The 14,573-nt window shown below is 40.5% G+C and overlaps 1 protein-coding gene across 1 annotated transcript; it reads left to right on the plus strand.

Moving 5' to 3' along the window:
- The first annotated feature begins 4,332 nt into the window (after positions 1-4,332).
- On the plus strand, positions 4,333-9,205 carry TRMT10C (tRNA methyltransferase 10C, mitochondrial RNase P subunit). Its single transcript, XM_036108986.2, has 2 exons — positions 4,333-4,484; positions 7,790-9,205. The coding sequence occupies exons 1-2, from the start codon at positions 4,482-4,484 to the stop codon at positions 9,068-9,070; spliced, it is 1,284 nt and encodes a 427-aa protein (XP_035964879.2). The 5' UTR covers positions 4,333-4,481; the 3' UTR covers positions 9,071-9,205.
- Positions 9,206-14,573: the final 5,368 nt, after the last annotated feature.

The following is a 14,573-nucleotide window of genomic DNA, read 5'->3' on the forward strand; positions in this document are numbered from 1 at the left end:
TCTCCCACTCCCCCTGCTTGTGTTCCTGCTCTCGCTGTCTCTCTCTCTGTCAAATAAATAAGTAAAATCTTAAAAAAAAAAAACAAAAAAACGCTCTTCTGTCTTGCACTTAACTAACTTGAAGTTGATATTTCTCATAACTCCCGATTTGCTATTTAATCTGGTAGTCAGGTATATTAGTTATCTATAGCTGCATAACAGATTACCCCCAAAACTTGGTGGCTTAAAACAAATATTTATTATTTCACAGTTTCTGTTGTTCAGAAATTCAGGAGCAGTTTAACTGGGTAATTTTGGCTCAGGATCTCTCAGGAAAGTACAGTCAAGATTGTCTGGGGTTGCAGTGATCTTTAAAGCTTGACTGGCTGTTTGGCAGAAGGCCTTGATTCCTCACCATGTGGACTTCTTCCATATGCTGCTTCTGCTAAAGAAGTTATTCTGGCACTTGTTAAAATGGTAAGGAAGACTTAATTCAAAACTGTTGTAATTAGGGATATTGCAATAGGGCAGGGAGATTGAACTCAACTCTGAATACAGCAAAGATAGGGTGTCAGTGACGGAAAACTACTAAGAGGAGGCATCAGGGTAGGGAGATTATTGCTAAAGGCAAGCCAGGGCCTTAGACAACAAGAGTGGGAAATGAGGAACTTGATCAGCTATCAAGAGTTGATTTAGCAGGATTCTTGCTAAGACTAAGCTCTGCATCCTCACAGAAGGCCAAGGTTGAGGACTAGTCCAGAAGAGGGCTCAGAGGAGCCTAAGTAAAGTTTAGTGAAGAAGAGAGCCTTTGTCATTTGTATGTCTTCAGGACATGGCAGCTCTCCCAGGGTGAATCATCCAGGTGAAGGAGCACAAGCAGGAAAAGGCACTGCCTTTTTATGACCTATTCTCTGAGTTGCATACTGGTCCACTTTTTTTTTATTTGTTAGAAATGAGTCACTAAGTCCAAGGGAAGAGGAATTAGGCTCCACCTCTTAAAGAGAGAGTCAAAGAATTGGGGGACATATTTTAGACCACTGCATGCGAAATGATGCCAAATGAAATTAATGGTATAGTAACTCAACTCAGTTATTGGTTATAATATTATCTCTGCTCTAGGAGCATGTTTATCTCATCTTTCAAATTTTTTCTTGTTTATTTATCTATTTATAGAAAGGGCGTGTGCATGTGAAAGCCTGGAGGGGGGGGATCATAAGCAGGTTCCATGCCCAATGTGGCGCCTGATGCAGGGCTCGATAACACAATCCTGAGATCAGGACCTGAGCCGAAATCAAGAGTTGGTCACCAACTAAGCCACCCAGGTGCCCCTTTTTCTTGTTTTAATAAACAGCTCTGTGTATTTAGAAGCTAGTTTCTCTTTTTCAGCAAAACAGCATTTTTGCCATAGACAAATGCTTGTTTTGAAAATAAAGTTTATTTTAAGCTTTCTCTTCCAGGGGTCACCCTAATCTGTTCCTGTACTCTGACTTTTGATGTTGATCTATTTTTACACCTTGAAGTTAAAAAAAAAAATCATCCAGTTTCTTGGCTATAAACTGCAGACCAGAGATGTGTCCTGATAGGGAAAAGACTGTTAGGAGAGGCCTTCAGGAAAATCCTAAGTTCTTGTGACATCACCATATGATTTCTTTTCCTTGTGGAAAATAGTTAGAGGTAATGGGCTATTATCATTGTTTGTAAGCAAAGTGCATCAAGATTTGTGTGTCACTTTCCAATACCAGACTAAACGTATCTTAACAAAAAGGACAACACATTGTTTGTTAAGGGAAGTCTCTTTTTTAAAAAGAAAACAAGAAACTCCTTACTTGCTTTTCAAAGTTTCTTCAAACACAGTGGTTCTCTAACGTCAGAGTGCATTAGGATAACCTGGAGATCTTGTTAAGACAAAGACTGATGAGCCTCACTGCCAAAGTTTCTGATTCAGTAGAGGTAGGTGGGGCATGAAATTTTGCCTTTCTAACTAGTTTCCAAGTGATGCTGATGCTGTTCCTGCTGCTCTAGGGATCATACTTTGTGAACCACTGTTAGAAAGACTAGGTAGGGGTGCCTGGGTGGCTCAGTTGATTAAGCGTCTGCCTTCTGCTCAGGTCATGATCCCAGGTTTCTGGGATCGAGCCCCACGTCGGGCTTCCTGCTTAGTGCTGAGTCTGCTTCTGCCTCTCCCCTCTGCTCATGTTCTCTCTCTGGCTCTCTCTCTCAAATAAATAAATAAATAAAACTTAAAAAAAAGAAAGACTAGGTAATAAATGTAAATAAAGTTAAATTTACCTCATGTGAGGTGAAAGTTATGATGGATTATCATCTGGCCTAGTTTCCTACCCTGAGGAAAGCAACAAAAGGGGTTTGTTCATTGAGCCCATGTTTACGATCCATGTGAACTGACACATTTATCTTTCCCTCCTGTAGTAAGGGAAGGGTTGCATCTCACTCTTCAAGACCAGTCCTTCCAGTTGTCTTTCACATAATATAAAAACAAATACAAATTAAAAATAAGATATTTAAGTCCATTTCCAGAAATGGAAACTCAAAGTAAGCTGCCATATCTACAAATTGGCTTCTATCCCCACCTGTCTCTTCCTTTCTTCCTGTTACAAAGGAATAGAATTTCCTCCTATCCAAGACCAATTCCCTGCAATTGTCCTCTGAATACCATCTCTTCCAATCTTCTCAGGAAGTTCACTCTTCTCACTTTTATTTTCCTCACTCCCTTGCTAAAAATCCTATCAGTTGGTCAAGTCTCTCCCAACATAACAGTAATAAATAACTAACAAAAATTTCCTGGATGCCACACCTAGGAACTGAACCCATTGTATATTGCCCCTGCCAAATTTCATTAAAACATTTACACTTGCTGACTCCATTTTCTCATAATCCACTAATTCCTTAACCACTCTCATCTGACTTCAGCCTCCAAACCTCACAATATGGTCCCAACGCAATGGATGCATCTCAGTCTGTGTCACGTGATATATAGGCAGCATTTGACCTAGTTGACCCATTTGAACCTTACTGGGTCACTCTTCCTTGAAACGCTCTTCCCTTGGCTTCTGTCATATTCTGATTATTTCCCCCCTATATCTCTAGCTGCTCATTTTCAGTCTCCTTTGCTTAACTCCTCCTCTTTACCCAGACACTGGGTAATCTCTTCTACACACATGGTTTCACAGACACTGGTTTCAAAGCCTCTTTCATAGCTCTCAAATCTCTAGCTTTGGTTCATTCCCTTTCTCCTTAACTCTAGCCCCATGCAGCCAACTGCCATATATTGTAAAGGAGACATCATCTGACTTTGAAGGGAGCTCAGTCATTATGTCTAAAATTGCTCTCACCAACTCTGCCCTCACCCCATCTACTCCTTTCCCCCTTCCCTGCACAACTAATCACTGTCTGTCCCAATGCTCAAAGTATAATATTGACTTCTCCTTCTACCCCCAAATCCCAATCACCAAATTCTATCATTTTTACTTCTTAAATATCTTCCAAATCTGTTACTCTGTCAATAGTGTCCTTTGATGTACGAAAGTTTTTAATTTTGTATAAAATGTCTGCTTTCTTGTTGCTTGTGCTTTTGAGGTCATATACAAGAAATTATTGCCAAATCCAATGTCATGAAGTTTTCCCCCATGTTTCCTTCTAAGAGTTTTATAGTTTTGACTCTTATGTTGAAGTCTTTGATCCATTTTGAGTTAATTTTTATATGGTTTTAGGTTAAGGGTCCAACTTTTTTCAGCACCCTTCCTTGAAAAAGACTGTCCTTTCCCCAGTGAATGATGCTGTGCCTAATGCTTTAATAGTGACAACTAAATTAAAACACTTTAAAATGTGCTGGCTAAAGAAAGCACTGCAGACTGGATTTTGACCCAACGGCCACTAATTTGCAGGGCGTGACTTAATTTTTCACATTAAATTTAACAAATTAACTGAGGGGAGTGAGAGATATTTTGTGTTGCCTATCATGTTCCAAGCAATGTACCAGGTGCTGGTGATAAACTGGTCACAAAGGTTCATTGTTAAAGTCCTAGCATCAAGCTGTTTAAAGTTGAGCGAGACTTGTGAAAACATGATTTTATTTTAGCACTATGTGAGTAAATGCTGATAAATACGCGCACCAAGCAGAGAATAGGTTAAGAGAAGAGGAAAAGAAATATTTTAAATAGTGGTGTAACAAAATAAAACCAGCTACAAGCACACACCGGTTGAGAGGATCCCTGGCATGGCCCCAAAGCCAGCAACCAGCATTCTCCATGACAGCACTGCTTTTCAGGCAGAAATGCTTTCCCCTAGTGGCAGGACGTCATAAGGAAGCGCCGGGGAGAGTGGGCGGGATTTCCGGCCGCGGCTGACCCGTAAGGTACGGAAACTAAACCGACTAGCGTAGTTGCGTGAGGTGCGGATTCCTGCGCAGCCTTTCCCCGCCTGAGTACTGCGTCCGTTCCGGGTCTCTGCGGTTGGCACCAGTGGGAGTCACTGTCTCTGCACTCATGGTATGGGCATGTTTCTTGTCTTCTTAATTGTGTGTGTTGAGTGAGAGGACACGGGAAACCGTTCTAAGATACACTTAGTGGAGCATGTGCGCCAAGAAGGCCCACAGATAAGTGGAAGCCCAGTGATTTTTAAATCCCTGGAACAAGAGCAATGTTTACCAAAATGATATCCTTGTTTGTTTTAAAATTTGGGTTTCAGGGGCGCCTGGGTGGCTCAGTCGTTGAGCGTTTGTCTTCCGCTCAGGTCATGATCCCAGGGTCCTAGGATCGAGCCCTGCATCGGGCTCCCTGCTCGGCGGGAAGCCTGCTTCTCCCTCTCCCACTCCCCCTGCTTGTGTTCCCTCTCTCGCTGTGTCTCTCTGTCAAATAAATAAATAAAATCTTTTAAAAAAATAAAATAAAATTTGGGTTTCATTTCTATGATATCCTAAAAAATCTTTACCGGTTGCAAAGATAGAAGTCCAAAGACTTTGTTTCTGAAATCATGTTTCCCATGTTGGGGCTGAGGACTCCCCGTTAAATATTTCAGGGAGTCTAAATGGTTTTTTCTTTAAAAGGTGACTGAACATAGGGCGCCTGGCTAGGTCAGTCGAAGAGCATGCAACTCTTGATATTGGGGGCCTGAGTTCCAGCCCACGTTGGGTGTAGAGATTACTTAAAAAGCAAAACAACAACAACAAAAACTTAATTTTTTTTTTTAAAGATTTTATTTATTTATTTGAGAGAGAGAGAGCACATGAGAGGGGGGAGGGTCAGAGGGAGAAGCAGACTCCCTGCCAAGCAGGGAGCCCGATGCGGGACTGGATCCCGGGACTCCAGGATCATGACCTGAGCCGAAGGCAGTCGCTTAACCAACTGAGCCACCCAGGCGCCCACTTAATTTTTTTTTTTAAAGTAAGCTGTATACCCAACCTGGGGCTTGAACTCAGGGCACCCCCCCCATCAAGAGTCACATGCTCTACCAACTGAGCCAGCCAGCTGCCCCCCCAAAATAAACTTTTAAAGATGTCTGAACATGTTTTAAATGTGAAAAGCATAGGTCCATGATATTTATTCGAAAAATACTTGAATGATTCCTGTGAGCCATAAACTGCCAAGCACTGGGTTCAAGGTTAATATAAATAGTCCATGGGGCACCTGGGTGGCTCAGATGGTTGAGCATCTGCCTTCAGCTGGGGTCATGATCCTGGAGTCCTGGGATCGAGCCCACTTTGGGCTCCTTGCTCAGCGGGGAGCCTGCTTCTCCCTCTCCCTCTGCCTGCCAGTCCCCCTGCTTGTGCGCTGTCTCTCTCAAATGAATAAATAAAATCTTTAAAAAATAAAAATAAAAAAATAAATAGTCCTTGTCCTGATAGAGTTTACCATCTAGTCAGGCAAATAAGTAACCTGGCAATTACAAAACAGTGTTACAAATATGATAGAGAGGTAGAGGGTGCTATAAGAACTAGTAGGAGGAATACTTGATCTAAAGCTTGAGGTGAAGAATAGCTAGCTGAAGAGGTAAGCAAAAGGCAATTTTGTGGAAAACTTTAAAAGTCATGTTTATAAGTTTGGAATTTAACCTGGCAGCTATGGGTTTAAAAATACACTGTGGGGACCATACGAGTGTATTGATCAGATTTGCACTGAGGCAGGCAGAGCAAATCTGGAGGCTAGGGGATGCAATTAAGATGATGGGATTCAAAAGAAGTTAATGGATTCAAGATGTATTTAGAAAGTAAAGTGAATGTAATTCAAATAGATTATAGATATGGTGGGTGTGAGAGAGGACGGTAATAAAATGACCCCCAGTTTCTGGCTTCAGCAAATAGATGAATAGCAGTGTCCCTCCCTGAAACCATGTGGAAGGTAAAGCAGATTGGAAAGGGAAGGGAGGGAGATTATTTTAATATGTTGCATTTGAAGTGTTTCTTCTGATGCGTGGTGGTTGAAGCCACAGAGGTAGATCAGACCTCACATGGAAAATTTTATATTGGGGGGGGAAAGAGGGGGAGGGCTAAAGACAGAATTCAGAGGCACATCTGCTATTAAAGGAGGGGAAGACATTTGAGCATCAGGGCACAGCTTAGAGAGCCACTCTCAGAAGCATGCAGAGTCATTAAATGAAGCAGAGGGAAGAAGGAATTTTTCAAGTATTTCAGTTGCATTTTGTAAAATGTTCATTTCCTTTTTTTTTTCTTCAAATCCTGTACGAGTTTCACATTTTTAAGCATCTTCATTGTTTTGTGGATATCCAGACCTTTAGGAAAAATTGTGGAGCTTATATAAATTTGCCCTAATTTTGGACATTTTGTTTGGCAATAACATTATTTGCTGCAAAATAAACTCTGAACTGGAGAAAAGAGGTTTATTTTGTTCTTGTTTTTAAAGATTTTATTTATTTGGGAGAGAGCGTGAGTGGGGGTGGGGAGGCAGAGGGGGAAACCAGACTCTCGGCTGAGCAGGGAACTCGATATCGGGCTCAATCCCAGGACCCATGAGGTCATGACCCAAGCTGAAGGCATCAGCTTAACCAACTAAGGCACCCAGGCGCCCCTATTTTGTTTTGTTTTTAAATCAGTAGGTCTTTCTATATTTCTGTTTTGAAAACATGAAAGCATCGATACAGGAGCTCCTAAGTGCTTTTTACTAGTTGCCATCCTCTGTAATTTTTCTGCCCTTTGTCTTACTGTCTTCATGTGTTGCTTATGTTAAGGAGCTTGTGTTTGGATCTGCATCCGGACTTAGTATAGAATGGAGAAGAATATAGCATCATGATCTCACCCATATCAGCAGAACATTACTTTCTTATCCAGTAATACTGATATTCTGGGCCCCTAGATACAAATCTAAAAAGGATCTTTCTTTTCCTCAAAGCAATAGTGAAATTTATGTCTAAAATAAGAACCCAAATAAGTTTTAAACTTTTTTTTTTTTTTTTTTTTTTTAAGATTTTATTTATTTATTCATGAGAGACAGAGAGAGAGAGAGAGGCAGAGGGAGAAGCAGGCTCCCAAGGAGCAGGGAGCCCGATGCGGGACTCGATCCCAGGACGCTGGGATCATGACCTGAGCCGAAGGCAGACGCTTAACCATCTGAGCCACCCAGGCACCCCCAAATAAGTTTTAAACTTTTTGCCTGATGAGTGATCACAGGCTCTATGCCACGGGAGTCTAGGAAAAATTAATGGTACAACAAAGTTGTGCTCACTTTGTGTTTCAAAAATCAATTGCTTTTTTGGTGTCTCAAATTTATACTTGCACAATTAGTTGACGGGTTTTAAAAATCTTTATCTAACTTTTCATTACATTTTGCTTCTTTTGTAGGGGTCTTACATGCCTGTTTTCCTCAAAATGAGTGGTAGTATCACCTTAAGATCTTGTGCCAGATTTTTGGTGCCACTTACCAATCCTGGAAAGAGAAGGGTTTTATGTTCAACAGTTCTGCAGAGATACATGTCTTCCAAAATACCAGCTGTGTCCTATCCTAAAAAGGAGAGTACATCACCTCTTGAACAGCTGGGATTGGATGGGTGGAAAATTACAATGAAATCTACTGTGGAAGAAGAAGATGTTTCAACAGTCTCGAGTAGCAAGGATGAAGATCCTCTAGCTGCCATCAGGGAGTTAATTGAGATGTGGAGATTGCTTGGCAAAGAAGTACCAGAAGACATGAGTGAAGAAGAACTTAAAACTGCTATGGAATGTGTTTCTAAATCATCAAAAAAAAAATACTTAAAATATTTATATATTAAGGAAAAAAAGAAAAAAGCTAAGCAAATAAAAAAGGAAATGAAAGCAGCAACAAAGGAAAAAGCAATAAAAGAACAGTTGCTAGAAACCACTAAGGAAGATAAACAGCAAAACTTTCTATTTCTACGACTTTGGGATAGGAATATGGACATTGCCATGGGCTGGAAAGGTGCTCAGGCCATGCAGTTTGGACAACCTTTGGTTTTTGACATGGATTATGATAATTATATGAAACCAAAAGAACTCCAGAATACTGTTTCCCAACTTCTAGAAAGTGAAGGATGGAACAGAAGAGATGTTGATCCTTTCCATCTTTATTTCTGCAACTTTAAAATAGATGGTGCTTATCATAAAGAGTTAGTTAAACGTTACAGGGAAAAATGGGACAAGTTGCTTTTAACAGCAACAGAAAAGTCTCATGTAGATTTATTCCCAAAGGATAGCATTATATATTTAACTGCAGATTCTCCCAATGTTATGACTACTTTCAAGCATGATAAAATTTATATAGTGGGATCTTTCGTTGATAAGACTATGCAGACAGGCACATCCCTAGCCAAGGCAAAACGGCTGAAGCTGGCAACAGAATGCCTTCCATTAGATAGATATTTACAGTGGGACACTGGTACCAAAAATCTCACCTTAGATCAAATGATGCGTATTTTGTTATGTCTGAAAAACACTGGTAGTTGGGAAGAGGCTCTGAAGTTTGTTCCTAGGAGAAAACATACTGGTTATCTGGAGATTCCTCAGCATTCTCAAGAGCTTGTCAACAGATTGAAGAAGTCAAAGACCTTTAATTCGTTTCCAAAAGGCTCTCTAAATAGACACACACACAAACGGTGGCTTAAATGAGAAAATTTGGTAACTTAAAAAAATAAATGGTCGCAATATATGTAAATCAAACCATGATGCTGTATGCCTAAGCTTATACTGTAATGAATGTCAGTTATTAATAAAACTGGAAGAAAAAATGGAGTGGGAATACAATTCTACTGGTCTTTTTCTTCCTGAATGGAATTCACTTACTCTTTCTTTTAAAAGTTGTCTTTCCAAACTAACTGAAGTGTTTTTTCCCCAATTAATTAAATTTCTGCAAAACTTTGGAAATATATTTTGTTTACTATAAAAATAAACTTAATAATCTTAGTAAAAAGAATTGTCCAAGTTTGTTGAGCCCAGTAAAACAATTGTACCATTGCTGTGGCTTTTTTGTGAATATTTTTGAGTCTTAGACTCCATTTTCTTTTTCTTTTTTAGATTTTTTTATTAGGGGGAGAGAGTGTGCATGAGTGGGGGCGGGGGGGGGGTAGAGAGAGGGACAAGCAGACTCCTTGCTCAGCAGGGAGCCCGATGAGGGACTCCCATCCCAGGACCCCAGGATTATGACCTGAGCCAAAGGCAGGTGCTTCACCAAATGAAACACCCAGGTGCCCCTCCTTTTTTTTTTTTTTAATTTATTTATTTAGAGCAGGGGGAGAGGGAAAGAATCCTCAAGCAGATTCCCTGCTGGGGGCAGAGGCCCCTGATCTGAGGCTCAATCCCAGGACCCTTAGATCATGACCTGAGCTGAAATCAAGAGTCACCCGCTTAACTGACAGCCACCCAGGAACCCCTCCATTTTCCTTTTTTTTTTTTTTTTTTTAGAGATTTTATTTATTTGTTAGCACAAGCAGGGGGAGTGGCAGGCAGAGGGAGAGGGAGAAGCAGGCTCCCCGCTGAGCAGGGAGCCCGATGGACTCGATCCTAGGACCCTGGGGTCATGACCTGAGACGAAGGCAGTCGCTTAACCGACCAAGCCACCCAGGCGCCCTCCATTTTCCTTCTTAAATGTTCTTTTAGCAATGTCAACAACTACCCTTTTATCAGAAATTGTTTTTTTTCTCTTAATTATTACTTTTTTTATTATGTTATGTTAATCACCATACATTACATCATTAGTTTTTGATGTAGTGTTCATCATTCATTGTGTTTTGTTTTTTTAAGATTTTGTTTACAGAAGACTTTAAACTTCAGGTGGTGGTTCACTTATTAAAGTAACATTTGGTACAGTGCTGGGCATGTCATAGGCACTGAAGTTTATTGTTTAACTGAATTTTGGTTAAAAGGTTAAGACATCCCTTGGCATGTCATGGGATTTGCCTATATTATGAAAAACGGGTTTGGGGGGATGAAATTTATTTCGTGTCCTCTTAGGAAGAAAAAGGGGGGTTTACTTGATGACTGTAGGAAGAAAAGGGAGGGTTTACTTGACTGTTACATACAGCACTTTCCTATTGTATAGAGAGCTTTCCTTTTTTTTGAGACAAAGAGCAGGAGCTGGGGGAGGGGAGAGGCAGAGGGACAAGCTGACTCCCTGCTGAGCGGGAAGCTGGATCAGGGGCTCCATCCCAGGACCCTGAGATCATGACCAGAGCCGAAGTCAGCTGCTTAACTGAGCCACCTAGGTGCCCCAGCTTTCCTTTTCTAGGAAAAACTTTTCTCCAGCCATGTGACCTGAGTGGAAGCTGCTATATTTTTACAGACCTCCTGGCCACAGCTGATTATCCCCAAGGAAACACCTCATTCAAACTTAGAGATAGGCTAGTCAGAACCCTTTTCTAGGATTTTTGGATTTGAGAACTAAACCTGTGTCACTATCTGATGGTGGACTTGACAGATAGGAAGCCCTGGAATTGATGGTGGCCTTCCTTTTTACGAAGGAAGACAGGCTATATAGTAGGGAGTGAAGCTTACATATAAAAATAAGACCAATTTTTGGAGCTGTTTAAATCCCTGCTTCCAATTATCCCTGAGGTACAGCTACAGATTTGCCTTTAGCATTCACTGGTTGGTTGAATCTCATGTAATACCCCGGTAATTTCTCTAATAAATTCCCCTTTTTTGCCTAAGCCAGTTTGAGTTGGGTTTCTGCCACTTGCTACCTAATAAGTCCTACTATACTTGAGAAAATGTGTACTTGTTTCCTAAGAAAAGAACTTTAGGAAATGTTCATTGTAGACTACCGGCACTCTTAAATTTTTTGAAAACATAGGAAATAGAGATGGATAGCCAACTACTACTACCTAGTTTTTGAACTGGAAATTAACATGAGATGCAGTCCAATACATTTCTTAAAGCAGGATTTAATCTTTTACCAAATACTACTAAGTACTCTGCCAAGCAATATGCAGTTTACATGAATTAAACAATTATACTATTATTATATATATTATACTAAACTACAATTATAGTACCTATAACTTAGTTGCTTAATAATACCTTTTTTACAGATAAGGAAAATTTACTCGAAATTCAGCCTTTAAGTGTAGTCTCAGAATTCAAAAGATCTGTCTGACTTTAAAGTCCCGGCTTTCAACCTATAAATTATACACTCTATAATAAGTCGAGTATGAAGTGCAATGGAAAAAACGATGCCTAACCTAAACTCATGAGTGGGATTAGGAAGGGCCTTGAGAAAGTGATGTATAAACTTAGAATTGATGATAAGTGTGATATGAATGAATTTCAACCTTTGACCCAACTAAGTGGCAAGGTGCTACTACTTGAGCCATTTGAGATATAGTGAAGATAAAACAGCATAGTACTTAAGAACAGGGTTTAGGATTTCCTGGCAGGACTGGCACCTAGAGCGAGGCAAACAAGTCTTCTAGAGCACCTTACTGATCTCCCAAGTCCTAGCCCTACTCCCTGGGTTCCAGCTACACTATAGGCTCTGATGCCTAAATTGCTTAATCTCTTGAAATTTCAGTTTTCCTCCTCTATAAAAAGGAGATTAGAAATAGTTTTTGACTCATATAAAACATTTAATATTGAGTCTGGCCCATAAATGCTAAGTAAATATTAACTAGTTATGTAATTTAGGCTATGTTCAAAATATATGGAATTTTTTTTTAAGATTTTATTTGTTTATTTGACAGAGATGGCGAGAGAGAGCATAGGCGGGGGAGGAAGGGGGGGCAAGCAGAGGGAGAAGCAGGCTCCCCACTGAGCAAGGAGCCCAAAGTGGGACTCGATCCCAGGACCATGGGATCATGACCTGAGCTGAAGGCAGATGCCTAATCAATTGAGCCACCCAGGCACCCCAAAATGTATGGAATTTCTAATCTAGTATATGCAAGTTATTTGTCTTTTTGAGGAGTATATTCTTATTTCTTTGTTGCAGTGGTATGCTAAGGTATTTCATTGAGGTAACACTAGAATTTAAAAAGACCATTTTGTTTCCAAATGGCTAAGCAGTAACTGATTTCTTTCTGTCTTTTTTTTTAAGATTTTATTTATTTGAGAGAGAGAGAGAAAGCACAAGCATGGGGAGAAGCAGACTCCCCACCGAGCAGGAAGCTCTATACCAGGCTCAATCCTTGGATTCTAGGATCATGACCCGATCCAAAGGTGGACATAACCAACCCAGCCACCCAGGTGCCCCCGATTTCTAACTCTTACACAGATAAATTACAATGGCAAATTCATCCACAGTTTGAACTCATACAATTTTAATTTTCCAAATGTTTTGGAATTTGGAATTTAACAGACCCTAGATACTTTAACTTCTCCAAACTAAATGGTCTGCTTTCCCAGTCACTAAGTAGGAAGTAGTGGCTCTTTTATCTCAAACACTCAATAATTTATTCTTCCACTCTGAAGGTAATTTTTTGTTGCCTACGTTCTAATTATCTTCTTACCTAGTAGGCAGATGTTTTCATGTAATACCATTTCCAGCTCTCTCCTTTTGCTCTTTTCAAACATGCTACCAACTTCCTAAATTTTAATTATTAAAACAATTTTAGGGGCGCCTGGGTGGCTCAGCCGTTTAGCATCTGCCTTCGGCTCAGGTCATGATCCCAGGGTCCTGGGATCGAGCCCCACATCGGGCTCCTTGCTCAGCAGGGAGGCCTGCTTCTCCCTCTCCCACTCCCCCTGCTTGTGTTCCCTCTCTCGCTGTCTGTCTCTCTCTGTCAAAAAATAAATAAAAATTAAAAAAAAAAAAACAATTTTAAAAGGAAGAAGTCTTTACTTGTTAACTATTATCCCTACTATATTACCCATTTTTAAGTTCTTAATATCTAAGCCAGAGTCTTCAAGCAAGTATTAAGAACTTACTGTTTCCATTTCCTCCCCACACTGCTATTCAATAGCATATATGCTTTTAAAATTCCCAGTAGCCATATTAAAAATAAGTAAGCAGGTGAAACTAATATATTTTATTTAACCCATATGCCCACAGGATTATCACTTCAATGTGTAATCTGTATAAAAACTAATGAGATTTTACATTCGTATTTTTTTATATGCTAAGCCTTCAAAATTTGGTATGTGTTTTAATGGTTACAGCATATCTTAATTTGAATGTCATTTGATCCCCATGACCACCCTTAGAGGAGGTACAATTATTTTTTTATATATATTTTTTAAGATTTTATTTATTTATTTGTCAGAGAGAGAGAGAGAGAGGGTGCACAAGCAGGGGAAGTGGCAGACAGGGAGAAGCAGGCTCCCCGCTGAGCAAGGAGCCTGATGCGGGGTTGGATCCCAGGAACCTGAAATCATGACCTGGGCTGAAGGTAGATGTTCAACTGACTGAGCCACCCAGGTGCCCCTTCTTAAGACTAATTTCTGTTAACACTTTTAATATAGGGCAAACCCAGAAACTCCAGGTCCCTAGGCAAGGAATTGACCCCATATGGCAAGAGGGTAGTATAAATATAGGGAGACAAGGAAGATGAGTCTAGAAAGTTAGGCTCGGGCCCAATGTAACACTTGGACCTCATTCTGCAAACCCTAGGGATTCACTAAAGTTTTGTTTTTTTTAAAGATTTTATTTATTTATTTGACAAAGACACAGCAAGAGAGGGAACACAAGCAGGGGGAGCCGAAGAGGGAGAAGCAGGATCTCCGCGGAGCAGGGAGCCCGACGTGGGACTTGATCCCAGGACCCTGGGACCATGACCTGAGCCAAAGGCAGATGCTTAACAACTGAGCCACCCAGGTGCCCTCACTAAAGTTTTCTAAGTAAGGTGGAAATGACTGCAATCTTAACTGAATGAGGTAACTTCTCTCTTTTTAAAAAGATTTTATTTGTCAGAGAAAGAGCACACAAGCAGGGGAAGCAGCAGACAGAGGGAGAAGCAGGTTCCCCGCTGAGCAAGGAGCTGGATGTGGGACTTGATCCCAAGACCCCGGGGTCATGACTGAGCCAGACAGACGCTTAACTGACTGAGCCACCCAGGCCACCGAGGTAACTTCTTTAAGTTGATATGACAATTACAACCTACAGAAAAAGTAGTTTTACCATTTGGCTACGTGACATTAGACAAATTACTGTTTGGCCTCAATTCTCATAGCTAATTAAAAAGAGAGT

This window comes from Halichoerus grypus, chromosome 1, assembly GCF_964656455.1.
Source record: "Halichoerus grypus chromosome 1, mHalGry1.hap1.1, whole genome shotgun sequence".
NCBI classification, from domain to species: Eukaryota; Metazoa; Chordata; class Mammalia; order Carnivora; family Phocidae; genus Halichoerus; species Halichoerus grypus.